Source organism: Gasterosteus aculeatus, chromosome 14 (assembly GCF_964276395.1).
Source record: "Gasterosteus aculeatus chromosome 14, fGasAcu3.hap1.1, whole genome shotgun sequence".
NCBI lineage: Eukaryota > Metazoa > Chordata > Actinopteri > Perciformes > Gasterosteidae > Gasterosteus > Gasterosteus aculeatus.
In genome coordinates this window covers 10649115-10672854 of record NC_135702.1, presented here as the reverse complement: position 1 = coordinate 10672854, position 23740 = coordinate 10649115, and the positions used below count along the sequence as shown (strand labels likewise).

The window sequence follows — 23740 nt, the reverse complement described above, 5'->3', positions numbered from 1 at the left end:
GGATGCACTTGTGTCCACCGGTGTGTCCTTTACTCAGAGTGAAATGTCCACCACAGGCCATCAGTGATTTAATGTCTATGTTATTTTGTATCCCATTCGAACAGTCAAAAAACATTTTAATCCAACAAAATGTTTCGGCATTTCCACCTGCAGCTGTTGAAGCTCAGGATGCCTCTCACCTCTTTTCCCCCTGTAGGATCCTACGTATGCCAGGTATTCAGCTCACCGATTCACGCTTGTGAGGTTATTTGATCCCAAATAGAATCATTTTCCGTTGAATAAAAAGTCGTCTTGTGTTTGTTCGGACAGCAGAGAAGGAGTCGGCGCCCTCTGGTGGTGGAAGCAAGTCGCAGCGCACTCCTGCTGCTGCTTCATTGGTTTCCTATAAACTCAACACACTACTACTGCAATGCAGACCGGCTCGTCCATGTGCGCGACGTGTTTTTAAAACAGGTTCACATCTCTCACTGCTCTCGTTTCCAGAAGTTGTGGCGGGCCGTCGATGATGTCAGTGACGCCGCGCCAAGAGAGCGGGCCTTGAAGAGCGTCAGTTTCCAGGAATCGGTCAGCGTTATCACTGACGGGCCTGCGAGCATGGAAGTGGAGAGCCAGCAGATCCAACATGGCTGCCTCAGCGGCCCCAGAAACCGCGCTCACAATGCAGCGCCTCCTGACGGCGACGGGGTGCAGGTACGCATGAAGTATCTTAATATCCTTTATCGTTTTACAGCAGGAGGAGTTTGACTATCATCATAATGCATCACTTGTCTCTGTCCACAGGAGATCCGCTACTTGGACCAGGTCTTAGACGCCGCCTCAGAAACTCCCACCAACGGAATCTCTCCCCCCTCAGAACACACCGGGCCGATCGCCGTCAACAGGGGCTCCCCCGCCGTCAGCGTGTCCGCCTCCTCTCCCGTCGATCCCCAGTCGATCGCCGTGGAGGGGCGGGGACAGACCACGTTCGTCCACCGGGACGACTTCGCCCCGAGGACCAACGGCCACGGTCAGGGGGAGGAGTCAGGGAGCGGCAGGGCCAAGTTTGAGCTCAGAGCGTTCCAGGAGGAGCGGCGGCCGGCGAAGCTCTTCGTCCCGGGAGAGGAGCAGGAGGTCAGGGTGACGCGGAGACGACCGTCGGGGGAGGTGAGCGGCTGAGCGGATTATGTGTATCTGTATGTGTTGTGGGGAAACAAAAGGGTTAGAAATAAGAGTCCTGAGGAAGGCTGGTGAATGCCAAGACATTACAGCATCTTATCTTAAGTGGTCTCACCAAATGAACAGTGTGAGCTAGTATACATTTGAGTATATTTTTTAATCCAAACACTACATTTAAAGTCAGGCACTTATTATTGCCCTTTGTCACCAAATCTAAACTGCGAAAAAAACAAGCTTCAAATGAAAGATTTATAGTATCAAGTATCTATTTAGTAAACAGAAACTGCCTAAAAGCTGAACCATAAGTTAGCTGTTAGCAGAAGATGTTTAACTGCCACTAGGCCTTAAACTCATTGCACTGTACTGACAGGCCTGACTCTTAAATATCCACACACGTCTGTGTCAGCATACACGATCAAATCAGAAGCTCACGGCTAATGGTGAGTGATTGGACTACTCTTTTTGTCTTCCCCTCGCCTGCTTTCCCAGGTTCAGGAGCTAGAGCGAGAGCGTCAGGAGCTGATCAAGGACCAGGCAGTGAAGAAAAACCCTGGGATCGCTCATCGCTGGTGGAACCCCCCTCAAGAGGTAGCCCCCCCCCCCTCCGCTTTGAGCTCTGTTTAGTATCTGGCTCTCCTGACAAACCGAGCGATTGTTTATCCGCTTGCTTTCTTTAATCCGTAAAAGGTTCCTTTGGAAGAACAGCTGGATTCAGATCAGCTGGAGTCTCTGAAGAAGTACCAGGAGAGGAAACAGCAGAGACAGAGTCACACCTATACATACACACAGGTAACACACACACACACACACACACACGTGCACACATGACTAGTGACGTGGGAGAGCTTGATGATTTTTTAGATTGGAGGACTAACCTTGTTGTTCACTTTCTGGCTTTGCTTTCTTTACACAGCCCCAGGTTTCTGGCCCTCCCACGATGGTGACCTTTGACCCAGAGCTGATCAGGAAGGAGGAAATTCTGGAGGAGCAGATCAACTTCTCGTCTGCCAGAAAGCAGTTCCTGCAGGGGGAGGCGGCCAAGAGGGACGTAGCTCCTCACGCGTATTCCACACAGCCCTTTTCAAAATCCGTAACCGGGGGCAGCCAGGGAGGCGGTGACGTCGTCCCAGAAACCGGCGAGGGCCACGTGACCTGGTCCGACGAAGGAGTGGCGGCGGAATTTACGTGTGCACGAGCTGTGATGACCATCCTGCCCGACGAGGAAGACAGGAAAGGGCATTTCTACCAGCCGGAGGAGTCCGACTCGGGGTTGGACGAGCTGTCTGTCCGCTCTCAGGACACCACCTTGTTCAGCTCCGACAACATATCGGACAGCGGGGCCTCGCTGCCGCCCACCCCCTCGCCGCTCACCCCGATGTCCCCGCCCACCCCGCAGCCCTCCACTCCGGTCAACGGGCAGGCCGGTGGCAGTCCAATGGAAGACGAACTGGAGTACCACGCCGGGGTGCTCGTTCAGAGCGCCATCCAAAATGCCCTGGAGGCTCAGGACGGAGGGGAGTGGCGGGGGTCCAATTCCTCGCAACTGAGCGCCCCCGTGTCTCCGTCCACGACTTCAACCAGCAGCCCGGAGCCGGTTTCTTCCTCTCCCGCGTCTTCCGGCGGAGCCCCGAGTCTCCAGTCGCCCGTGTCCTCCAGTCCGGCCCGGGAGCCACACCTCCAGACACCCTCTCCGCCGTCCTCCCAGCCCGTCTCGCCGCCGCAAAGGCCCAGAGACGGAGGCCCCAGGATCAAAATCCAGTCCTCCTACGCCAGAGCGCTCGCCTCCTCGGCCCCGTCTCCGGCCCGGGCTCCCGCCTCTTCCTCGGCCGCCGCCGTCCCGAGGCCCGCCCCGGTCTACCGGCCCCCGTCTCCCCCGAGCCCGGAGAAGCCCGAGTTCAGCTACTTCAGCAAGTACTCGGAGGCCGCCGAGCTGCGCAGCACGGCGGCGCGGGGCCCCGAGGCGGAGGCGGCCAGCGGGCCGTTCCGCCTGCGCTCCAAGAAGCAGCGCACCCTGTCCATGATCGAGGAGGAGATCCGGGCGGCTCAGCAGAGGGAGGAGGAGCTGAAGAAACAGAGGGAGGAGAAGCCCGTCGTGGCCGTGCGCCCCAGCGACTCGTCGGGCAACAGCCTGGGCCCCGCCAGGACGGGGATGCGGAAGGCCAACGTTTCCCCGGCGGACAAGATGAAGAGCAACAGCCTGCCGGCTCGTCTCACCCTGACGGCGAGGACGGCACCAGGTGGGTCACGGCGGTTCGTCACCGATCCCTCCACGGACGGGGGTGGGAATGCTGCGGCGTCCCCCCCCCATCGGCCCGGTGCGACCGCGTTTTATTCAACAAAAAGCGTGTTTAACACGTGCGTGTTTTTCTTTCGCCTTCCGGTGTGCAGGAAAGATCGAAAAGGTTCGACCCGCGCCGCCCGTCTCCCCCTCGCCATCAGAGGGAGCCCTGTCCGACGCCGGCAGCGAGGACTCCGGGGGACGTCCCAAGAGCTACATGCAGACGCTCATGGAGGACTACGAGACACACAAAGTGAAGAGGAGGGAGAAGCTGGAGGACAACAGCGTGAGTATTTGAGCCTGGTAGACATTGTGCTTCCATCCCCGTTAGTCTCTGCGAGAGCGGAAACTATGACATCAGAGGGAACTTCCCGGCCTGAAACAGGAACTTAAATTGACTAAATACGCTGGCACCGTTACGTAACGTTACCCAACTAACACACAAAGGAAGTAAAACCAAGCATGGCATTGCACGCATAGTTGTACTGTACTTTCCGTGATATATCAAATTCATTTTGACCGCCAGCAGAGATGTTCTTGTCGTCGTAGCAGATCTTAGCTGTTATTGTTTATTCAGGATGACATCACGTGTTTCTGACTATTTGTACTGTTGCTTCTCTCCTGCCGGGTCGCTCAGTATGCCCGTTTGTTGCTGGTTAAAGAGGTCACAACGGAGGTACCGGTCTCGCCTAAAACCTGTTCACTCCATGGATGGCCTTTACTGACAGACCTGGGACAGACCGCATGTAGGACATAGCAGTGGGAATTTGCACTGTTACTGTCAGGGAGTATTTGGGTTTTATTAGTTTTGGACATACTGTACGGTGGGTCTGATGATTATAACAAAACAAAGGACATTTTGAATATAAATATATATATATATATCTTTTTCACATCTTACTGAAGGAACTGATTATTCACAGCAAAGATTATGAAGCCACATGTTTTTATTGCGGGTTATTAGTATTGTTATCATCCATTAAATGTACACAACGTAAAACGCAAATAGATTAGTGTGCAACAACAAACAGTTTTTTATCTGATCCCAGGTCTGCTTGTGGTCTCACTGCATTACTGTCGTGGTTTGTGGTGATGGTGCAGCATGTGTTTACCCCCCCCCCCCTCCCATGCACATTTGTCAGACAAATTGTGATTGAAAAATCGACAGCAGGTCATTTACAACCACCTCTACTTCCTGCTCAAGTAAACGCTTAGTGATTTGAAATGGATGACATATATTTTCCTCACCACAATTCCCCCCCCCCCCCCCCCTGGACTCCTGCTCACAGAGAAAGACGTTCTGCGTGTGAAGATGTGCTTTCGTCTTTGTAACTGCGTGTGTGGATTTGTATTTGGCATGACCGTGTGTTAGGGGGACGATGAAGGGGGGGGGCATAAAAAGGAGTCAAATAGTGCAGTGGCGCTTCATCTTCATCACACCTCAAGGGCTCCTCTACTGCAGGGTGGTTAAAACAGGCGCTCCCTCTGTGTTTGAGTTTACGACGCATGCCATATTTAGTCCACTGCGCGGGTTTCCTGTTTGTGACGTGTGTGACGTTGTGTCCCTCGGGGCCACAAAAGCATGTGTTTTTTATTAATATTCATTCCTGAACATTTGGATAAATATTCCGCTGCTCTGACGGCCTGCTGTTCTGTAACTGACAGGTTCTGGAGGCCACCCGCGTCACCAGGAGGAAGAGCGACATGGCACGGAAGTGGGAGGCTGGTATCTACGCCAACGAGGATGGAGAGGAGGAGGAGGAAGAGGAGGAGGAGGAGGAGGAAGAGGAGGAGGAGTAAATGGCTCCTCTCAGTGGCAGCCAAGGGGCCAAGTGGAAAGGCAGAGGAGGGAGAAGACGAGGACAATGAGACTGGAGGAAAAAACGCAGCGAGGACAGTGAAAGGCAACAGTATTTATTTTTGCTAATAGTATTGAGATGGCCGGCTCCACCGACAGTCGAGTTGTGGTTTTTGGACCTGAGGAGTGAAGGCCATCAGTACGTTGGATGACGTGAGTTTGGAGATAGAGAGAGAGAGAGAGAGAGAGAGAGAGAGAGAGAGAGAGAGAGAGAGAGAGAGAGAGAGAGCGAGAGAGACCATTTAAAAGGGTTTTGTGGTGGTCGGATGTGTATTTGGTATTGAAGGTTTTCACTAGATGGTAGACGCTGAATGACTTAAGTATTCATAGGATCCTTATTTGCCTCTCATTTTTTATACTTAAATATGGCCTGAGATCTAAAGATTTTTTGTTTTGGTCGGTTGCCTGAGACTTGTTGAACCATGAGCATCTTCCACAATGCGTGGCGACACGCACGTTTGTGCGTTGTGACTTTTCTGCACGGGCTGATTTCTGTCATCACAGAATCGTTTTTTTCACCTGTGTTGGACGAAGCTTCCCGCTCAGAGGCCGCCAGGTTAGATCTCCTGCATCGGGCAGTTTTAACACTCATACGACGAGTTGCAGGGATCCGTTGCCTTTTAAGCGTCCATGTTGAATGTCATGTGCCGGTTTGCGGTTCCTGGAGCTGCTGAATGCTGGCGAGAAAAGCTTCGCCTGAGACCGTCACCGAGCGGCGCAGGCACCACACGTGACTTACGCCGCATTTCACCACTGGACGGGTGGTGGACAAACCTTCAGTGACGGACGGGGGTTGACGGGAACGCCTTTCCAGCTGAGGATGAAGTTTGACAACAAAGAATTTTTTATAAAATAAAATGTTACAGCTAAACCGAATGTGGTTACTTAGTGAACTGCCAGCTTATGCTTTTAAATCTATTTAACAAGGACCGGGACGTGAAAGGACACTCCTCCGATAACCTGAAACAAGCACACGACAAGCAGCAAGAGGAAGGTGATTGAAGGTCAAACGTGTGTTTATATTGTATGGGAATGACATCATGGTGGGAAAGGGGGGGGATTTGTGTGCTAGAGTTGTACGTTTTTTTTGTTTGTTTTTACCTAATATATAATGAGCTTCGATTTCTTGTTTTGCCGGATGAAGGAAGAACAACGCGGCCCTCTGTCAGCGTGGTGATGATGCCGCCGGGGGCCCCGAGGCAGCGCTCGGCTTCTCAATTAAAGCGCTAAAACACATTGAGACAGAAAAGTATTTGTGTGAAAACGCAGTAGAAACGTGTCAACGTGGTACCTTTGAACCACTTTAGCGGAAAACAATTGAACTTTCCAGCCTCCGTTAGCTCGATCATTAAAGCCTCGGAGGATCTGTATTACTTCAGCATGACAGGAGGATGGAGAGGGTCTCGGTTTGGGTCAGTGTCCCTGACCTGGAAACTGACCCTTTGCTTCATAAAATCCACATGTGATTAAAGCCGAGATGAAAGATAAAGAGATGCGGGACACGTGCTAATAGCCCTTAGCAATAACGACTCTTATTATATTTATTGTGACTGTCCCATCCCGCGTGCAACTGATCTGACTCTATTTAATTATCTATTTGAATATGTTCTCTGAGGAAACGTCGCGCCTGCAACCACCAAACACAAACACACAAAAAGACACACGTTGTGTCCAGCGAATCCTCCTCGTTCTGTATTTTTTCGATACATATGATACCATTGTATATAAAATGAAGAGAAACAAGAAAAGTATTTAAAGAACCACTGTCCCATTTACTGAGATGGACATGTTACTGTGTTGCAGCTGATGCTGATATGAGATTAAACCACACGAGGTGAAGGTGTGTTACCACATTGCAGATATTAGATATTAGAGGCACTCGGACTGACATCATCCAGAGCAAATGACAGAGGATATTTTTTTTAGTGGCCTACTCTGAGCTCCGACTGTATCTACGCTTCACTTTCTTCTTCACTAATTGACTGTAGCTGCTGCGCCGCCGTGTAAGACGCCTCCGTCCTCACTTCACCTTCCAAGGACACCACCGAACCCCCGACTCACTTTGAGTTTGCTTTAGATACGCTCCAAGGCTTTTAAAAATGCTTATGACGTCACGCACACGCAGAGGACTTACAATTGTGTGATTTATTATTATGATTATGCTTTTTGTTGTTTGAATGAGAAGATTTATTTATCATTTTAAATGCTGGTTGCTGGTTTTGGCCTGCAGGAGCATGTGAGCTTCAAGCTGTCTTTGTGTGTGTGTGTGTGTGTGTGTGTGTGTGTGTGTGTTGAAGCAATCCTATTATACATTATAACCTGTTTCTATGTTAACCACTTGTATGCTCATACTCTCCTTTGTTATTTTATAGCACACGTACGGCTCGCGGTTATTCACCTACGATACATATTATGGATATTTTCTCATTAAAATCAAAACCTGTACACGTGTGACTGCGTCATTCATGTTTTTTTAAAGCAATGGTTGTGGGTTTTTTTGCTTGTGACCAGCATGATGTGACTGAATGTACACGGCCGGGTATTGACTCAAACTGTAATATCATTGTAAACCATTAAATCGATTTGTCCTTTTGGATTGTTGCCTGTTTAAAACAAGCCAGATGGGCTCCAGGAACACGTGATACCTCGTTGTTACCATGGTCACCACCTTTTAAACACCCTCCCAATTGATTAATAAAAACAGTAAGGTTAGGTCTGTGTTAGCTGATTCCCGCCGTGCCGTGACATCAGAAGAGCAGAAAACAAAGTTACAACTGTTAACAACTGTGATTTTACGCAATTGTCCAGTTTTTTAAAAAAACGCATGACTTTCTTTATTGAAATTAAAGGAGCGACCTCCTATGTTTGTATTCATTCTTAAATACACACGTGACTCCGAGGTGGAGCGCAGGCCGGTTTACCAAAAATTCCTCCCGTGTTAGTCAGCGCGTAAAGAGGAGGAAGTCCCGACGTGCGCGTTTCACTTTCTTCCCCCGCTGCTTCACTTCACGAACACTCCTCACTCCGACGGGGGACGCGTGGGAATGAGGAGGTCCTAGAAGAAGAAGAAGTCCCACCACCATGTTCCCGTTGTGCCTTTGCCACGCCGCCGTCGCGGTGCTGCGGCGCATCGAGCCCACCATCGTGCTGCAGCAGCTGGGCAGCGCGCTCTCCAACACCGCCCTCCAGATGTTGGCGAAGGACCGCTGCCTCAACGCCACCTACCCCGACCTCTCCCCGGAGGCCAGCCAGCAGAAAGCCATGACGGACTTCTTCATGACCTACAACCTCATCCTCCGGCTGGTCCCGATCGTGCCCGCGCTGCTCCTGGCGCGGGGGGGTGACCGCGGCTGGAGGAGGCTCCCCATCGTGGTGCCGCTGTGCGGGTACCTGCTGCTGAGTGTCATCCTGCTCCTGGTGGTCGTCTTCCGCCTCCCGTTGGAGGTGATGTACGGCGGGGCGGTGGTCTACGGTCTGTCGGGGGGCTTCGGCGCCTATTGGCCCGGCGTGATGACGCTGGCCGCGCTCTCCTCCACGGCGACGGACCGATCCAAGGTCAGTTCTACGGTTACCGGCGTTCATGTGGAAAGCTTAACAACCCGCAACACCCACATAGCAGTAGTTGAAACCAACTAGGGACAATCGATCTTATCATAACACGTTTTTATTGTGCAGGTGATGATGAAAGTGGAGCTGCTGTACGGGACAGCCGGCGTGGTGGGGAGCCTCGCGTCGGGTCACATGTTCCTCGTGTACAGCTCCAGTTTGGGGAACGGGATCATCCTGCTGACAGTGAGCGTCCTGCTGCGGCTGCTGTGCCTCCTGCAGTCCGTCGTCCTGCTGCAGGTACGTGGATCGCCTCGTTTTTAGTCCGCCGCGCGCGTGCATGACTCTTTGTGAGACGCCTGGCCCCGCGCGCCCTGCCGCGGATGACGTCAGGAATGAGTGCCAACAGGTAAAACGGGCCGTGCAGGACGCCTGTTGTATCGGTGGGACTCTCCTGCTCTCAAAAGTGCTGTGTAGTGTGTACTGTGCTGAATGGAGGGCCGCTCAATGAAAGTATGCAGATACTTGGTCACATCATCAGAAACCACATTTTCAGCTCGTCTCTCCAAAAGGCGGCCCCCACGGGGTCACTTGCTGCACTCACTGCAGCAGCTGATGCAGATGTTGCACGTGTGTGTGTCCACCTTCATTTAAGGTGAACCCCCGACCGAGCGAAGAGCCAGAGGACACCAGCCGCCTCCTTCCTGACGCCTCCGGCGAGGCTCCTCCGGAGGCTCCTGCTGAGAGGAACAGGGTGAACGTAGTTCTGCTGGTGGCTACGGCCCTTCTGTACGGCGCCGCAGTGGGTGGAGCGATGGAAATACTGGACGTCTTCGTGCTAAAAGAGCCGCTCAGCTGGAGTGCCACTGAGGTGATTGTCTGAAGTACTGAGCTGTTGGTTTCCCAGGCTGTATCGATCGCATCAACGTATTACATGAACGCTGTGTTTTTATACACACTGCAGTGCACGTCGATTTGACCCTCCTCCCTTTTGCACTTTGGTGTCTGCTGCGCTTCACCTTGTTGTCTCTCTACCTCCAGGTGGGTTATGGGAACGCCGCCGGCTCTTTGATTTTCCTCACTAGCTTCTTCGGCGTCATGGTGTTTCGCCGCTGCGTCAGCGACGCGGCGCTCATCCTGATGGGCATGCTGTCCTTCGCGTCGGGGATTTACTTCATGTCCTTCGTCAGGACGACGTCCATGTTCTACCTCGGTGAGCATCTCGGACACGACGCGGGGATTGTGATGGGATCGCGAGCAACGGGCGTTCAAAGTCTGTCCTGTGACACGGTTCGGTTCGGGTGATGTTTTCTTCCTGCGGCGTTTTGTCTTGTCCCAGGATGAAGGCCCGAACTTGAACTCATCAAATTAGAACTGAATGATGCCTCATCTCTTCCTCCAGCTTTGTCCCATTATATCATAATGCTGAACGCTGGTATAACGATGCTTCTTTTCATAAAACTGGTTTCTACTTGAACTCATTAAACTGGGTTGCTCTGTGGCTCTAAGGTCAAAGAACCTGATGGGCTGAAATAGAATCACAAGTAATTATCCTTTTGAAAATGTATTTCTCTGCCAAATGAAGTAGTGAAAGAGACCCAGCAGACTTTCTCAGAGCTCGAGATGGTGTCTTCAGATTGATGGTTTTTCTTCACTAAGATTCAGTCCAAATCCAAAGTTAATAAAGTTAGTTATAGGCAGCTAAAATAAGTATATAATATAGTAGAATCATAAGATTCTTAAGATTAATAAGAACTGACTAACTCAAAAGTAATGGTACAGTTCATCTCAAAAAGAAGGGAAATAGCTTCACTGTCCAACAATGATTACAAGTCTCTAGTGCAGTGAACAGTTGTAGTATGATTCAAAATCATTAAAAAAAGCCATACAAAATGTCATTCAAAAATGTCAACGTAACAACGACGAAAAAAAAACTAAAATCCATGAAAAGTCATCGCTTATTTCTATCAAATTCGTAGTCTCGTTTGTCCCCATGAGTCAACGTGCAGTACGTTTAGCTTCATGAAAGCAGTTTGGCTTCAGAGCGCGCCGTGGTAGAGAGACATGTGTACAGACGGGGAAGGGCGACTTCAAAAGGAAACAATGGAGTCAGTTGTCAGCGAAATAGTTAATCAGTCATCATTTCTCCGCAGCTCGCTCACTCAACTTGTTTGCTCTGATCCCGATGCCCACAATCCGATCGCTGCTCTCACAGCAGGTTCCGGCTTCCTCATGTGGTGAGTAAGAAACCTGTGGCTGTGTGTGTGTGTGTGTGTGTGTGTGTGTGCGTGTGTGTGGGTGTGTTTGTGTTTGTAAGAGCACAACAGATGAGTAACAACATCAGGAAAACAAGTAATTCACTGCAGTGTTTAATGATGCTCTCAACATAATAATGACTGTAATACTTACTTTAAAGACATCTGGAGGGGGATTGGGCACAGCACATAAGTTACCGCAAACTATTTCCAGATCATTAAAAACAGAAGCAAAATAATCTTTAATACCATTATTTCTTAGGGGAAAGTAGTAAATATAGATCTCAAAACCTGGGGAATTAAAAAGAACTTTCTCACAGTGTAAATTGCAACCGAGCCAAAGCAGTGACCCGCGTGGCCTTTTTGTTTGAACTACCGCTACATACTGTACACTGATGACAGTACAGGTACAGGAACACGTTGTGGAAAAGGGAAGACAACTTTATAGTTCCGGAAAGTTGAGTTTTCAACTCTTTAAACAAACCAGCCTACCGATCCTCTGATGTTGCTGCTGCCAATCTGTGACCAACGTGTCCCCTGGCAACCAGGACTCTGACCTGAGGGCCTCCATCGAGCTTTATCATAATGCATCCCCTAACACACAGCCCCTTTTAAGTGAGGACCAGGCAAAAGGTAATTCGGGTAATGATGTGCATTTTGTCCCCACAAGGAGGACAAGTCCCCGTAATGGCATTTATGTTCCTACCAGACAAGTACAACAGGCTCGCACGAGAACACCCATTCAAGGAAGCAAGGGAATGTAAATATACTGTTTAGGAGTTCCAGTTTAGCCATTTCCCATTTTTTTCTAGTCATCTTCATGTTCCTGTAATAAAGAAGAACGTTATCAGTCCTCTTAATCCACTCTTAACAAGCATAATAAGTTTACAAGCCAAAAACAGTTCTCTCTCAGAGGGAACTCTGCTTTGAGAAAAAAAGAGGCTTTGCTGAACCCTTTTTTAAACTCCTCTCTCCCTTCGCCCATCAGGCACCACTCTCACATATCTGCAGATGGCCCTGAAGCTCTCCGGTCTGGCCTACATCCCGGCCTTCACCAAGATCTACCAGAGAACCCTGGACTGGTTCCCCGGCTTCGTCTTCACGCTGGCCAGCAGCGTCACGGTGCTGGGAATGATCCCCATCAGGTAGGCGGCGCCGACGCTTCTCCTCCTCCGGTTGCTTCTTCTTTTGTACTTGGAAATAGTTTGTGGAAATACACAGTGTCTTCTATGTGAAGAAAACAGGCGTATTGCTACATTTGTGATGTGCACTTCCTCCCCTGCCGACAGTATTGTGAGCTGCAGATCTCGTCCGATGCGCCAGCCCACAAGGATTCAGGCGGACTGAGGGCACCGACCTCACCGCCCTCACCGCAGCCAGCGCTCGCCAGAGGGTGACGGGGCGAGGAACCGAGGAACCGAGGAACGAAAAGTGGGCGAAAAGCAGAACAGCGCTTCAGTCTCACTTCCTCTTCTGACGGAACTTTGTACACCGCGAGAGTTTCAAATGGCCTCGGCTGTCACAGGATGAGCCGATCCTGTTTTGGTCCAGTTTGACGCAAACTCCTGACTGGAGAGTGAAATTTGTCCCGAATGAGGCGATTACCACATAATGAGGGACCAACGATGACAAAGTGACGCGAGTTTAGTCACAAACAGGCTGAATCACTGTCCCAAAGTGTAGCACGTACATGAGGGTTTGACAAGGGTTGGGATTAAAATTTCAAGTCATTCACACTGATATGTACTTTGGATTTATACTTTTCTACTGTCTGTTGCATTTTTATTGTTGTGCATGTTCGGGGATGGAATATACACACACACACACACACACACACACACACATTTTGATTTGTTTGAATTTGAGCTTGTGTGGTTTTGTACTCCCTTTGCATAAAAAATAGCTGCAGATTATTTTCAAACAATACATTTTGAAATGTTTATTTATTAAATGAACTACATATTAATCAATATAAATCGTATATTATACACAAGTTGTGATAAATTATACATTTCAGACGATAAGGCAGCAAGTGTAAGTCACTGTGCTTTACGGTACTCTGGACCCAGTGGATCTGAAGGGAATGTAATGCAGCGGATATCATTATTTTAACATTATGGATGCTGACCTTCGGGTATGAATTTAGGTAATTATTACACCTACGGTACAGTTTATCCTGGTTTAAGGGCTTAAATCAGATATGAAATATTCAATGAACTGAAGCTGTGAGTTTTGTAAGTCTTTAATAAACATTTCTAAATGTCTGTTTTTGGAGATGTATTAACTGGATGTATTATGAAATCTCAAAGTTCAAATAGTGATAATATTCACCAGGCATTGCGTGTATTTTCATGAAATAATGACTTACAAATCTTTCAAATGGCTGAATACAAAGAAAAAGTTAAAGAATGACAATAAAAAAACAGACCTAAGCAAAGGCATTATTTTTTTATTATTGGTCCAATATAACCAAAAGAATCATTCGAGGTAAAGATAAATTGCTTCAAAACGACATCAATATACAAGCTTATTTGTGATCACAACAGGATGTTGTTAGCATCCAAACAATAGGGACTCAACGTAAACAAGTACACACTGGGGAGGAACAGAAATCAAACAAATGAAAATAAAGATACACATTTGCATAACCGGTCTGACGTCTAATCTTTGATGGAATCCAATCATCTCATAATGTGTGAATCTATGACAGGAAGAAAAAAAAAAAAAGCAACCGGGGGGCATTTTGGCTTAGAAACATTTGATTTGAACCGAACAAGACGAAACAAATGCACGAGTCTGCCTGAATTGTCCCTGTTTGCAGAGCTGAATTCAGGTTAAATCCCCAGACGATGCCTTTCTGAACCAAGTCAAGTCACCAGACTATTCATTGTCATGTTTGGCAACAGAAAAAAAAGCTTATGTACGTTATTGTTGGAGTTGGCGCGCAACATAAATAGTGCAAAAGTAAATCAGCAGGCAAACGGTCTGAGAGGGGGATTATAAAATGTCTACAAGGGAGAAGAAGTAAACGTATGGGAGAAGTACTGGGGTTCCAATGACTCGTGCGAAAACAATAAATAACCGTTTAATTCCAAAATCCCTTTGACGTGATGTCGTAATCTTCAAACGCTTGATGGAAAACCAAAAATGATCACCTGCTTCTTTTATAGAAAAATAGACTCAGCTGTACCATATAATTCAGCTGTACATTTGGGTATATTGAATATACAGTATGTTGTCATTACAGAAAAAATACCTTTCCAACCCATTAGCATGCTCTGGTGAGGTCATCAGATGGCTTAACGCCTCTTTAGGAAACAAACCTGCTCATTTTAAACAGATCTTACCCAATAAACAAACAAAAAACCTGGATCGGGTTTGCTACATTTCAATATATTAAAATCTATTTAGATTACAGTGAGCATCACTTACAGGTTGAAATGTGGAAAATGAAACCTTTTTTTTGTCATATTTCTTATTGGGTTCTGGAGTGCAGTTTGCGAATATGAAAAGATATTTGGAAATGTTAAACTGATAAAACAATCTGTTGTTAAAGCTGCCCAGTGGATTATTTTATGTTGTAAACAAATGTTCACATTCAGTCTCGTCTTTGTGTGGTTCCTTGAGATACAAATCTGCTCCAGAGTGTTTCTAGTGGTCCGAGACCCTGCAGGCTGCCTTTCAGAGACGGATCACTCCTCCAAACAGCGACTGTCAGTCAGATCAAATCTATCGTGACATCCAACATAAAACGGATGCAGATGCACAAAACAAGAACACAGGCCGCTCTTAAAGCATTAGTTTGGGGATAGAAATTGAGGGTTTAGTAGAAACAGCATCTGCGTTGTGCTTCTAAAAAGGGAAAAATACAACCGACAAAAACGACAACGTGATGAATCCAGTTTACCAGCAGCCACTTCTCGGTTCCTCAACATGGGCCTATGTGATCAGGCCAAGGAGCATCCAGAGACAACCTGCCTGAAGGACATCTAGAAGAAACCACGGAGACAGACGGCCGTCAACTCAAATCAGCACCTTTTCGTCGGAGAGACGTGATGTCGTGGTAACGAATCAGCGCTAAAAGTGTCGGAAAAGCAAAGTCGTGGTCCTGCGATGAAATGAACTGAAGCTGTAAATGTGGTCGTCGGTAACGACGTCCCCGATCTCTCACCGGGAACAATCGAAAAGAGGGAAGAAAAAAAAAAAAAAAAAGAAGATGGCAGAAAGACCTTTGGTGGAGAGGCAACAATTTGAACCAAAACGGAGACGTTCTAAACTCTGAACTCTCTTAGTGTTTCTAGGTCAAATGAGGCAAAGCGTTTGGGGCTTTTAGGAATGTTCTCTCGATCCGTGTCACTGAGGCAGAGAAAGACATTTCATTCAAAGAGTTAGACAAAACATGTTGACGGATGATTTTCAGTCGTTTAAAGTAGATAAATGATACTTTCCACCCCCTCTGTGTTTATTTAAATCGGGTAAATCCGCCTGTTTAGCATCCTTGTCTAACTTTCAAGGTGAAACCCCTGCAGCAGGAATAAATGGCCGCGGCAGGAAAAAGCAAAGCAGACTTTTATCAGGAGTAGGAAACTGTTCAGCCGGCGGTTTCAAAAGCATGAGAGCTGTTTTCATCTAAACCACCAGGCGGCGCTGCTACAAAAGCACACAGTGAAAAGCTCAACATCAATCGTGACGTGGATCAAAAGTACATCCAAGTGTCCCTTTGCTTCCTTTGCTTTTACTGACATTTCGTTTCGTGAACCTCCTCCTTTTTCTCGGCCCATTCGCTTCTTGCGGCTGAGCTGCGGTTTCAAAAGCTCCCATAACCGTTAGTTCCAAGTCCCTGCAGGAGGATTTTTCATGCCAACAATGTTGGCGGGCAGAACAGGAAAAAAAAACAAAAAAAAAAAACATTTATGAACTCTTGGACAAAGGTCAACAGAGTTTATTGGCTGCAACCTGCGAGAACAACCGGTGGATCCTTTAAATGAAGTACGAGGTGTTGGATTCTAATTCACAGCCAATACGGTGGCTCCAAGAGATGAGACAGTATTGTTTCAGTGTGACATTTTTTAGAAAAGGAAAAAAAAAAAAAAATGAAAAAAGAACACTACTTCGTAATTCACATTTCGTGATCTCATCGGCTTCCTTCACGTTTGGCTCAATGTGAACACGGAGAGGACGGACGGAAAACCAGCCTCTCTGAGACCGAGCTTCAACACCGGCGGCATTTGGCACCCGAAATCATTAGGAAATATTGAGTAGAAAAAGTCCAGTTCAGAAAAGAAGGAAAAAAGGAAAATGTCGACGAAGTTCTGTCCCGTTTCCCCCCCAAGCGTCCTAGAATGTACCGTCGGTTACCTACTTTGTAGGGTCAAAGAGAGACGACTCCCCTCCGTACAATCCTCCCCCTGGAGAACGGGGGGGAGAGGGGGGGGGGGGGGCAAAGTCCTGCAGCTCAAGCCCGCTGCCCGGCTACGCAGCGCTACGCGGCGCTACGCAGCGATCAGATGTTTCAGTTCGTCTCGTGCGTTTTGTCCTCGGCCTGTTTGTCCTGGAGGACGGTTAAGAGCGACTCCCACGCTGCTTGGCACTGCACAGGGGGACGGGGGGGGGGGGAGGGGGGGGGCAGGGGGGAGAAGTGAGACACTCAGAAAACGGTCCGTCTTCCTCTACCAAATAATTGTATCCAACCCCGATAATGTTATCGGTTTCTTTCATATCAAAAAGTGTCTTGATCAATGACTGCGGCGCCGTCAAAGAGCCGCCCGCGTACCTTTTCGTAGTGGCGGATGTTCTTGTCGGCCATGCCGGTGAGAAGCTGTTTGAAGTCCTGTCTCTTGTTGCTCTGCCAGCGCTCCCAGTCCGCCTTCAGGTCGGCGTTGAAACACTCCACCTTGTCCTGGCATTTCTCCACCTCCGCCGGCATCTACGGAGAAACACAGACAACTACGGCTACAGGGGCGTTCAGGGAGCATTGTACGTCGTCTAAGGGGGGCGAGGGGGGTGGGGGGGTCTAGGTAGGTGCTGGGGTTTTGGAGGAGAGGGCTGTGTTAGAGATGTGGGGAAATGTGGCGCATCTCTCTGGGCGGAGTCGTCGTCGTCATCACGATCATGACGCGCTCGGATGAGAGGAAGGAGGCGGCTTACTGGCGTTCGGTCCTCCTGCTTGCGTAATATGGCGGCTTCTAGTCGGCCCTCGTACTCCGCCTGGCTCTGGTCTCGCTTCCTCAAAACATTCTGCAATCAACCACAAAGTGTCCACTGTTTCATTTTGCATGCGCGAAAGGGGCATTTAAAGATGCTGTAATGTTCCGGAAAGAAGCGACGAGGGAAATGTTAAACGGAGAGGAGGTGTTGATTAAAGAGCTCGGGGGGGGAAAGCGGCATGCGAGCGGACTCAGAGGTCACTTGCTCGACAGACGGTCCAACATGACCCCTCCCACCCCCGCTCACCTTCATGGACTCCACGTAGAGGACGTACTCTCGGAGGACGGGCAGGAAGTCCTGGCTCATGCCGTCGCCCAGGTCGTCCAGCGCTCCGCAGCACGTGGCCACGCAGCCGCCCACGCCCTCCAGGGGGCGCCGCAGCTCTTCCTCCGACGCCGCCCAGCTGGAGTACACGGTGCCGTACTCGCGGAGCTCCGTCAGGTACTCTGGCGGGGTTCAAGAGGAGAATGGAGGGGGGAGAAGGAGGAGGAGGAGGTGGTTAGACAGGCAAACGGGAAATGAAGAAAAAGATGCCGCCCGTTTCATACTTCTTAACGACGTGCGGATAATCTGTGTATCAGTTTGAAGGTTGAGCCCGGCTGGAAAACTAATAAAAGCAAAGACGTCTCTTTGCTGCCAGGCGACGTGGAGTGATTGGCACGCGCGATTGGAAAATCTGTATTCGCCGCAGTACACAGGGGATACATTTTATTTATTTTATTTTATTTCCCCAGTTCCTAGAGTTTCCATTCGATCTCCTCCGATGTGGAAACACGGTTCTTTTGTCTGCGTGGCAGATTTTCTTGGTTGCGACGCGCCTGAACCACCGGCACACACGGCGACGCCGAGCAGATGTCAGGAACTCACAGGATCACATGTCATGCAGGAGGAGGGCCTGCACTTATCACCCGCGACAACCACAATGCCAAAGGTCTGTACGGGGGGGAGAGGGGGTGGGGTGGGGGGTCTTTAAACAAACAACAGCACTGAATCAATACAACGAGCCAGTTTCAGCCACACGGACCAAAGGCCGTCGCATGAAATAAGCCGACCACCAGCTGACGGCCGGCACAATGGAAGTGGGACGATACGACGTAGCTGCCAATCAACCACAAAGGAACAGTTCAGCCACATCGAGGCTCTCTGCCGTTCATTCGTCGAGTTTATTATTTATATTTTGGTTATTTATGAACATCGCTCTTTTGCTGCTCAATAACAATCAATAAATACCCATCTGCAGGCCTGCTGGGCCCTGCCTAACATTTAAAGGGTTTATTGGACCTTGCAAGGGACCAGAGCTGCATATAATAAAGCAATCGACAGGTGACCGTATTATTATTATTACTGTCGCTCTAATACCCGACTGCTCTTTGAGGATCCTCTGAGCGATGCGGTCGATGGTTCCCAGTTTCTGGTTGAAGGTGTCCAGGTATTCTCCCATGGCGCAGAACTCGGCGGGCCGCGGCCGCAGCTTGTAGCCTCCGGCCACGTGCTTCACCGACTCGCCCACCTTGGTGAGCAGAGCCAGACCCTGACGCTTGTTCAGGTCCTGCACGCACGCACGCACGCACACGCACACGCACACACACACACACACACACACACACGGGGACAGATAACGGGCCACATGAAGTCCAATTTAAAACACAGATGTTACCAAAGTAACATTTTTTCTAACAAATTTTTTCCTATAGTTGATGTGCGGAAAATTGTAACATGCAAATTCTGAATTTACAAGACGCCCACAGCTGCTTTTATTGTTTGACTCCCCGTAGCATTTTGTTACCCATTTGATATGGATCTAGTATGCAGCAGCCTAACAAGGTGCTACGGTAAACATGTGACAGGAACAGCAATGACTGACTGCCCCGTGTGTTAATCATAGTGAGAAATAATTACTTTTATTTTCCCTAAAAAAAAATTTTTTTTAAAAATCTAAAGGTGAATTTGCAGACTTTGTGTTTCCTCACCTTGCCTGTTAGGAAAGCGTTTAAATGCGGGTTGAAGGAGAGTACCGGGTGGTCGGCAACTCGCTTGAGGAACTTGTCCAGAGCCTTCATCCTCGTCTCCACGAACTCCTCTGAAAAACGGTCCACCACGCCCTTCATCACGAACTTCTCCGGCAACGGCTGGAGAGGAAGAGGAGAAGCAGAGAGTGGAAATTGAAGGGCTCCTCGACGGGAGAAACGGACACGGCGCATGCGGCTCGTTCCACCTTACGGGGATGAGGTGGGTGGGCTGGCTGTCCTCCAACTTCATCCGCAGCCAGTCGAAGTCCTGGTAGCGCCGCCGCACGCAGTACTCGGGCAGGTCGAACTCTACGCGTGACGTCTGGAGACAAGAGCTTAGGATAACTATGCACGCTGTGTGTACCTTGACATATAGCTGACACTGCGCACACACACACACACACACACAATAGACAGCCCCCCCCACCCCCTGCACGCGCTCAATTAACACTGTGTTCATAGTGGGCTGTGATATTTGTCCACGGCCTCCGAACCCGAAGCGCACATAGCAACTGTCGCCATGACGCAAGCCGGCGGCTCCTAGCAGCGTCTCCCTCTGCATCGGTTTCCTCCATTACTACGCGTGAAGGCCTCCGAGGCTGCGGTTACCCCGCCGAAGGTCAGAGCGGGTTTAATCCCGGAGCGGCCTCTCCGCTTGCCAGCAGACAGGCGTGGAGGATGGAGCGGAGGATCCACCTGCTAAACACAAGTCCCTGAATGCATCCACCCTGTGGGATGGAGATGGGCTGAGGGACGGGAGTCTGTTCCGTGACGTACTGCGTCGAGACGTACAGGTCTTACCAACAGCATGAACATAAAAGGGGGCATGCGAGTGGAAATGAGGATAATAAAAGGAAGACTAGGTTTTCGCCGTGCTTGGTGGCCTACAAAAAAAAAGATATTCATTTCATTTCGTCTCACCTTGGTGGAGACTCTGTAGGTGATGTAGGTCTCCATGGTGGACACGTGTTTCTTTGGGTCGTCGACCGTGACGAAGAGGTCACGGGTCTCCGCCGTCTCCGCGTAGGGGTCCCGGACGTCGGCTTCCGGATCGTCGTCCAGCTGCAGCCTGTTGAACAGCGACGACGTGGAGGCGGGACTCGGCGTCTCCACCGGCGCGCCGTTGGTCAGGGACGCTTCCTGCGCAGGCGGGGGTGGGGACACAAACAGTGACATCAAATCGGGAGACACTGCGCTGGGAAACGCCGCGAACAAAAGACCTGATAGTTTGGTAATCCAGCTGTTCCTCTCCGTCAACGGGGCCCTTGTTGAGGCTGCTGATGCTGCTGCACCTCGTCTCACACGACGCCCGTCGCTCTCATTTTAATGAGGGACGAGACGGGAGAAATTTAGCCCTGGTGGAGTGGGGGATACTTTTTCCACAGGCCTAATACGAAGAATATTCAAACTGGGAAATAAATTGGCTTGCTATACTCTAGACTGAAAAAAAATAGAAGAAAAAATGTTGTTTCATTATAGATTTTTATAGGGACTTTTGGTATTTCTCCATTAAGAGATCTGGATCTACAAACACAGATCTGAGCACCACCGCTGTCAAACGGATGCAGAACTATAAATTATCATTACGCTCTCATACTTATTTCGGACAATTTCTATTTTCCGGAGGTTTGTATTGCAGCAACTGGAGCAAACAACCAATTTCACCCACAGGCTCCATCCAAACACAGCAAGTGTTCCAAAAAGCTATAAAAAGCAAATGACTGGACAAAAGTGCCGGTTGTGTTACTCCTATAATAAAAAAGAGACAACCTCTGGAGTTAAAAATCACTTCTCTACATTGGATTGAAATGCTATTGCTTCACATTTAGAAGAGAATATATTCATCGTTCTAAACACTGCAACAGGAAAGTAGGGAGAGTCAGCAGAGCTGTATTGTTTGAACTGGATTTGAAATCAAAACTAACCAAAGTCTCTCTTTGAAACAACCCTCACGGGCCCATTTCATTTGGTAATTTGGCAAACAGGAGGAAGGAACTTATTTACAGGTGTGGAAAGCACTTAATGTTCAACCTTTATCGCTTTTGCTGAGGCACAACGTTTGCCTGATTTGTTTAATTTTCAAATTCAAATCATTGAAAAAAAAAAAAAAAAGTCTCTCTTTTACTTTCACACCGTGCAACTCTACACACAACACACACTTTATTCACACCCCATCTCTCTCTGCTACTGTATATAGACACAGTAACCCACCCACACACGAGCTGCTGACATTGTGCATGCACACTTTTTACACCCCGCTGTCGATCACAGTTCACGCAGTTGCATTAAGTTGCATCATTACACCACAGTGAACAACCAGGCCGCCGCAACACTGGAGGTGAGGAAGAGATCTGAAACTATTATATCGAGGTCGGCGGGCGAGTCGGTAGATGTGCTTATGTAATTATAATAATATTAATGGTAATAAGTGACTGTTATTGTGACCAGGAAATGGGTGTGGCTGTGGTTCTGTCTGTTATTGGAATACTGTGATAAGAGCTTAGATGTTGCACTTCAGGGCCTAAAAGGTTTTTTAAAACATATTGGAGAAAAAGCACAGACAGCTCATCAGGTCCACATTACATTATAGGAGAACTACAGGCAGCATTCCCAGGGCCCCGAGACCGAAACAGACAATATTTATTTGACCATTTACAACGTGTGCTTTACCTGCTGGGATTTGCCAAAGTATCTCCAGAGAAAGGGACGTTAAAACGGGACGTGCCAAAATGCAGAGTCCACTAGTTGGTTAGTCATTAGTCAAAAAAAAGGGCGTTTAACTTCTTTCAAAGAATGCAATGTTAAGAAATCCTTTTGGAAAAAATCTGATCCACACTGAAAAGCAATTACTTGCTCCCAAAGCCATGACCTACATGTTCTTCCACTCTTATTGAAGCGCGTTGACAGACGAGTACGTTGGTCAGGGGCATTAAACACCAACAGGGAGACATTTTAAATTAGTTTGGCCTCTGGTTGTCTTGTTAGTTTGTATTTTTGTGGCAGAAATGGGCTTCCATAATGGATGAATGAAATTATATATATATATATATATATATAAAAAAGAATTGTAGAATGAATCACAGCATCATTTACTAGCGATAATGAATGTGTGTCATTCCGTGACGGACCCGCGCAGAAAGCATCACGGATCATGTTTCCACGAGCACACAAAAACAAGTCGGGTCCCTTTCTTCTTAGTGGGATCAGATAAATCTGTGCGTCTAATGCAACACTTGTAAACATATAATCCAGTTTGTTTGTTTTTTGTAAAGGTGTTCACACAGCAGCCTCGCATTCCTTGTGTCTCTGTGCTCGTGTGTTTGCGTGTATGCATTTTGTTGTCGTGCGGTATCACAACGTAAGTCATGTGACGACAGCTACACAACGTTAGCCAGCAGATACGCTCCTTTCACCGGGGATCATTAATCATCGTTAGCCTGCAGGAAACTGGGGAAGCTGCGGCGGGTCACGTGCAGCAAACAGCAATAATAAACGTTTGCGCTCATCCAGTTTCCTCCGTTAAACTTCCGTCACTTTCTGCTACTTGCATTCAGCCACAAGTACCGGGGGTCGGACTGAAAACAAGAGTTTTTTTGTGCCACCGTCCTCCGGCCACTGGGTGACGTCTAACGGGTCTCGGATCAGCCCCGGCGGACCGTACCTTGTCCCCTCCGACGACGACGCTGACGGTGACGGAGAGCTGCTGCTGCTGCTGCTGCTGCTGCTGCTGCTCGTCGCCGCCGCCGGAGAGCGGGTGGAGGATCTCCGCGATGGGCTTCTGCCCCGAGCTGGCCATGCACCTCGGAGCGGTAACACTCATCCTGCGGGGAGGCGGGAGGACGTGGCCGGGTTTCTGGGGACAAACGGCCGTCCGGTTCTCCGCTGCTGATACGCAAAAGTATAGAGACTAGAGAGGAAGGTTTTTTTTTTCTTCTCTCCCTTCAGCGTCTCTTCAGTTGATCGGTTACACCCGCTGGTTGGTCACTACAGTCAGCTGACTCCCAACGCGCAGCTCCGGAAATTACACTACACGAACCCGGATGTAAACACATGCATCACGTGCCCACAGGAAACTAATGGAACCATAAAGATCGTCTATCGAGAAGATGAGTGGACCGTTGTTGAAACGCCAACGTGTAAATGTGTTTAACACAGAAAGCACCTTGTCAGAAGCAGATCGTGTGAACCAAATAAAATGCAAATAAATTGATGTAAGCAACTGTACTTCAAATTAAGATTTTGTTTGAGTTATTTATCAAACTATTGTTCCCAAAGGCAATATTTAACATCCATGCTCAAATGTACTGGTCATTTAGAGCAGTTAATTGTCAGGTTTAAAGCATTTGATGATGATCACAATGAAACCAAAATAAAATGTGATTACATTAGAACGGACAATTAATGCACGTTTTGTTCTGTATTTGAATTCAAA

At 48.6% G+C, this 23740-nt stretch overlaps 3 protein-coding genes and 1 long non-coding RNA gene across 9 annotated transcripts in view; 3 read left to right on the top strand and 1 right to left on the bottom strand.

Annotated features, from left to right (window-relative positions):
* palm2akap2 (PALM2 and AKAP2 fusion) overlaps positions 1-7742 on the top strand; it is a 57579-nt gene extending 49837 nt beyond the window's left edge. For 5 of the 6 annotated variants that reach the window (XM_078088461.1, XM_078088460.1, XM_078088462.1 and 2 more), the window contains 8 exons: positions 484-690; positions 781-1143; positions 1645-1743; positions 1843-1944; positions 2069-3392; positions 3544-3719; positions 4071-4109; positions 5099-7742. In XM_078088461.1, the coding sequence (XP_077944587.1) occupies positions 484-690; positions 781-1143; positions 1645-1743; positions 1843-1944; positions 2069-3392; positions 3544-3719; positions 4071-4109; positions 5099-5233 (2445 nt within the window). In that variant the 3' untranslated portion in view covers positions 5234-7742. The remainder of the gene's footprint in view (positions 1-483; positions 691-780; positions 1144-1644; positions 1744-1842; positions 1945-2068; positions 3393-3543; positions 3720-4070; positions 4110-5098) is intronic. The other variant, XM_078088459.1, reaches the window with a different exon arrangement.
* A 136-nt stretch (positions 7743-7878) lies between these two features.
* Positions 7879-13357, top strand: slc46a2 (solute carrier family 46 member 2). Its single transcript, XM_040197695.2, has 7 exons — positions 7879-8846; positions 8967-9137; positions 9493-9708; positions 9879-10050; positions 10991-11074; positions 12081-12237; positions 12382-13357. Exons 1-7 carry the CDS (start codon positions 8373-8375, stop codon positions 12437-12439), a joined length of 1332 nt encoding a protein of 443 aa, XP_040053629.2. The 5' UTR covers positions 7879-8372; the 3' UTR covers positions 12440-13357.
* Positions 13358-13525: 168 nt separating this feature from the next.
* Positions 13526-23729, bottom strand: snx30 (sorting nexin family member 30). The gene is made up of 9 exons (XM_040197693.2): positions 22970-23729; positions 20230-20448; positions 19520-19630; positions 19270-19428; positions 18659-18848; positions 17546-17745; positions 17240-17329; positions 16866-17018; positions 13526-16682 (listed from the first exon to the last, which is right to left on the bottom strand). The coding sequence occupies exons 1-9, from the start codon at positions 23126-23128 to the stop codon at positions 16605-16607; spliced, it is 1359 nt and encodes a 452-aa protein (XP_040053627.2). The 5' UTR covers positions 23129-23729; the 3' UTR covers positions 13526-16604.
* LOC144388259 (uncharacterized) lies at positions 21500-23539 on the top strand. Its single transcript, XR_013452580.1, has 2 exons — positions 21500-21646; positions 22863-23539. It is a non-coding gene; the product is annotated as an uncharacterized LOC144388259 (long non-coding RNA).
* Positions 23730-23740: the final 11 nt, after the last annotated feature.

What these genes read in the sequence shown, in the direction of transcription:
- slc46a2 (XM_040197695.2), top strand. Translation starts at nt 8,373, where the DNA reads ATGTTCCCGTTGTGCCTTTGCCACGCCGCCGTCGCGGTGCTGCGGCGC. An exon ending in TCAGCTGGAGTGCCACTGAG is followed by an intron (nt 9,709 to 9,878) that starts GTGATTGTCTGA and finishes CTCTACCTCCAG; the next exon opens with GTGGGTTATGGGAACGCCGC. An exon ending in GGTTCCGGCTTCCTCATGTG is followed by an intron (nt 11,075 to 12,080) that starts GTGAGTAAGAAA and finishes TTCGCCCATCAG; the next exon opens with GCACCACTCTCACATATCTG.
- snx30 (XM_040197693.2), bottom strand. Translation starts at nt 23,128, where the DNA reads ATGAGTGTTACCGCTCCGAGGTGCATGGCCAGCTCGGGGCAGAAGCCC. An exon ending in AGCAGGAGGACCGAACGCCA is followed by an intron (nt 17,019 to 17,239) that starts GTAAGCCGCCTC and finishes GTTTCTCCGTAG; the next exon opens with ATGCCGGCGGAGGTGGAGAA. An exon ending in ACATCCGCCACTACGAAAAG is followed by an intron (nt 16,683 to 16,865) that starts GTACGCGGGCGG and finishes CCCCCTGTGCAG; the next exon opens with TGCCAAGCAGCGTGGGAGTC.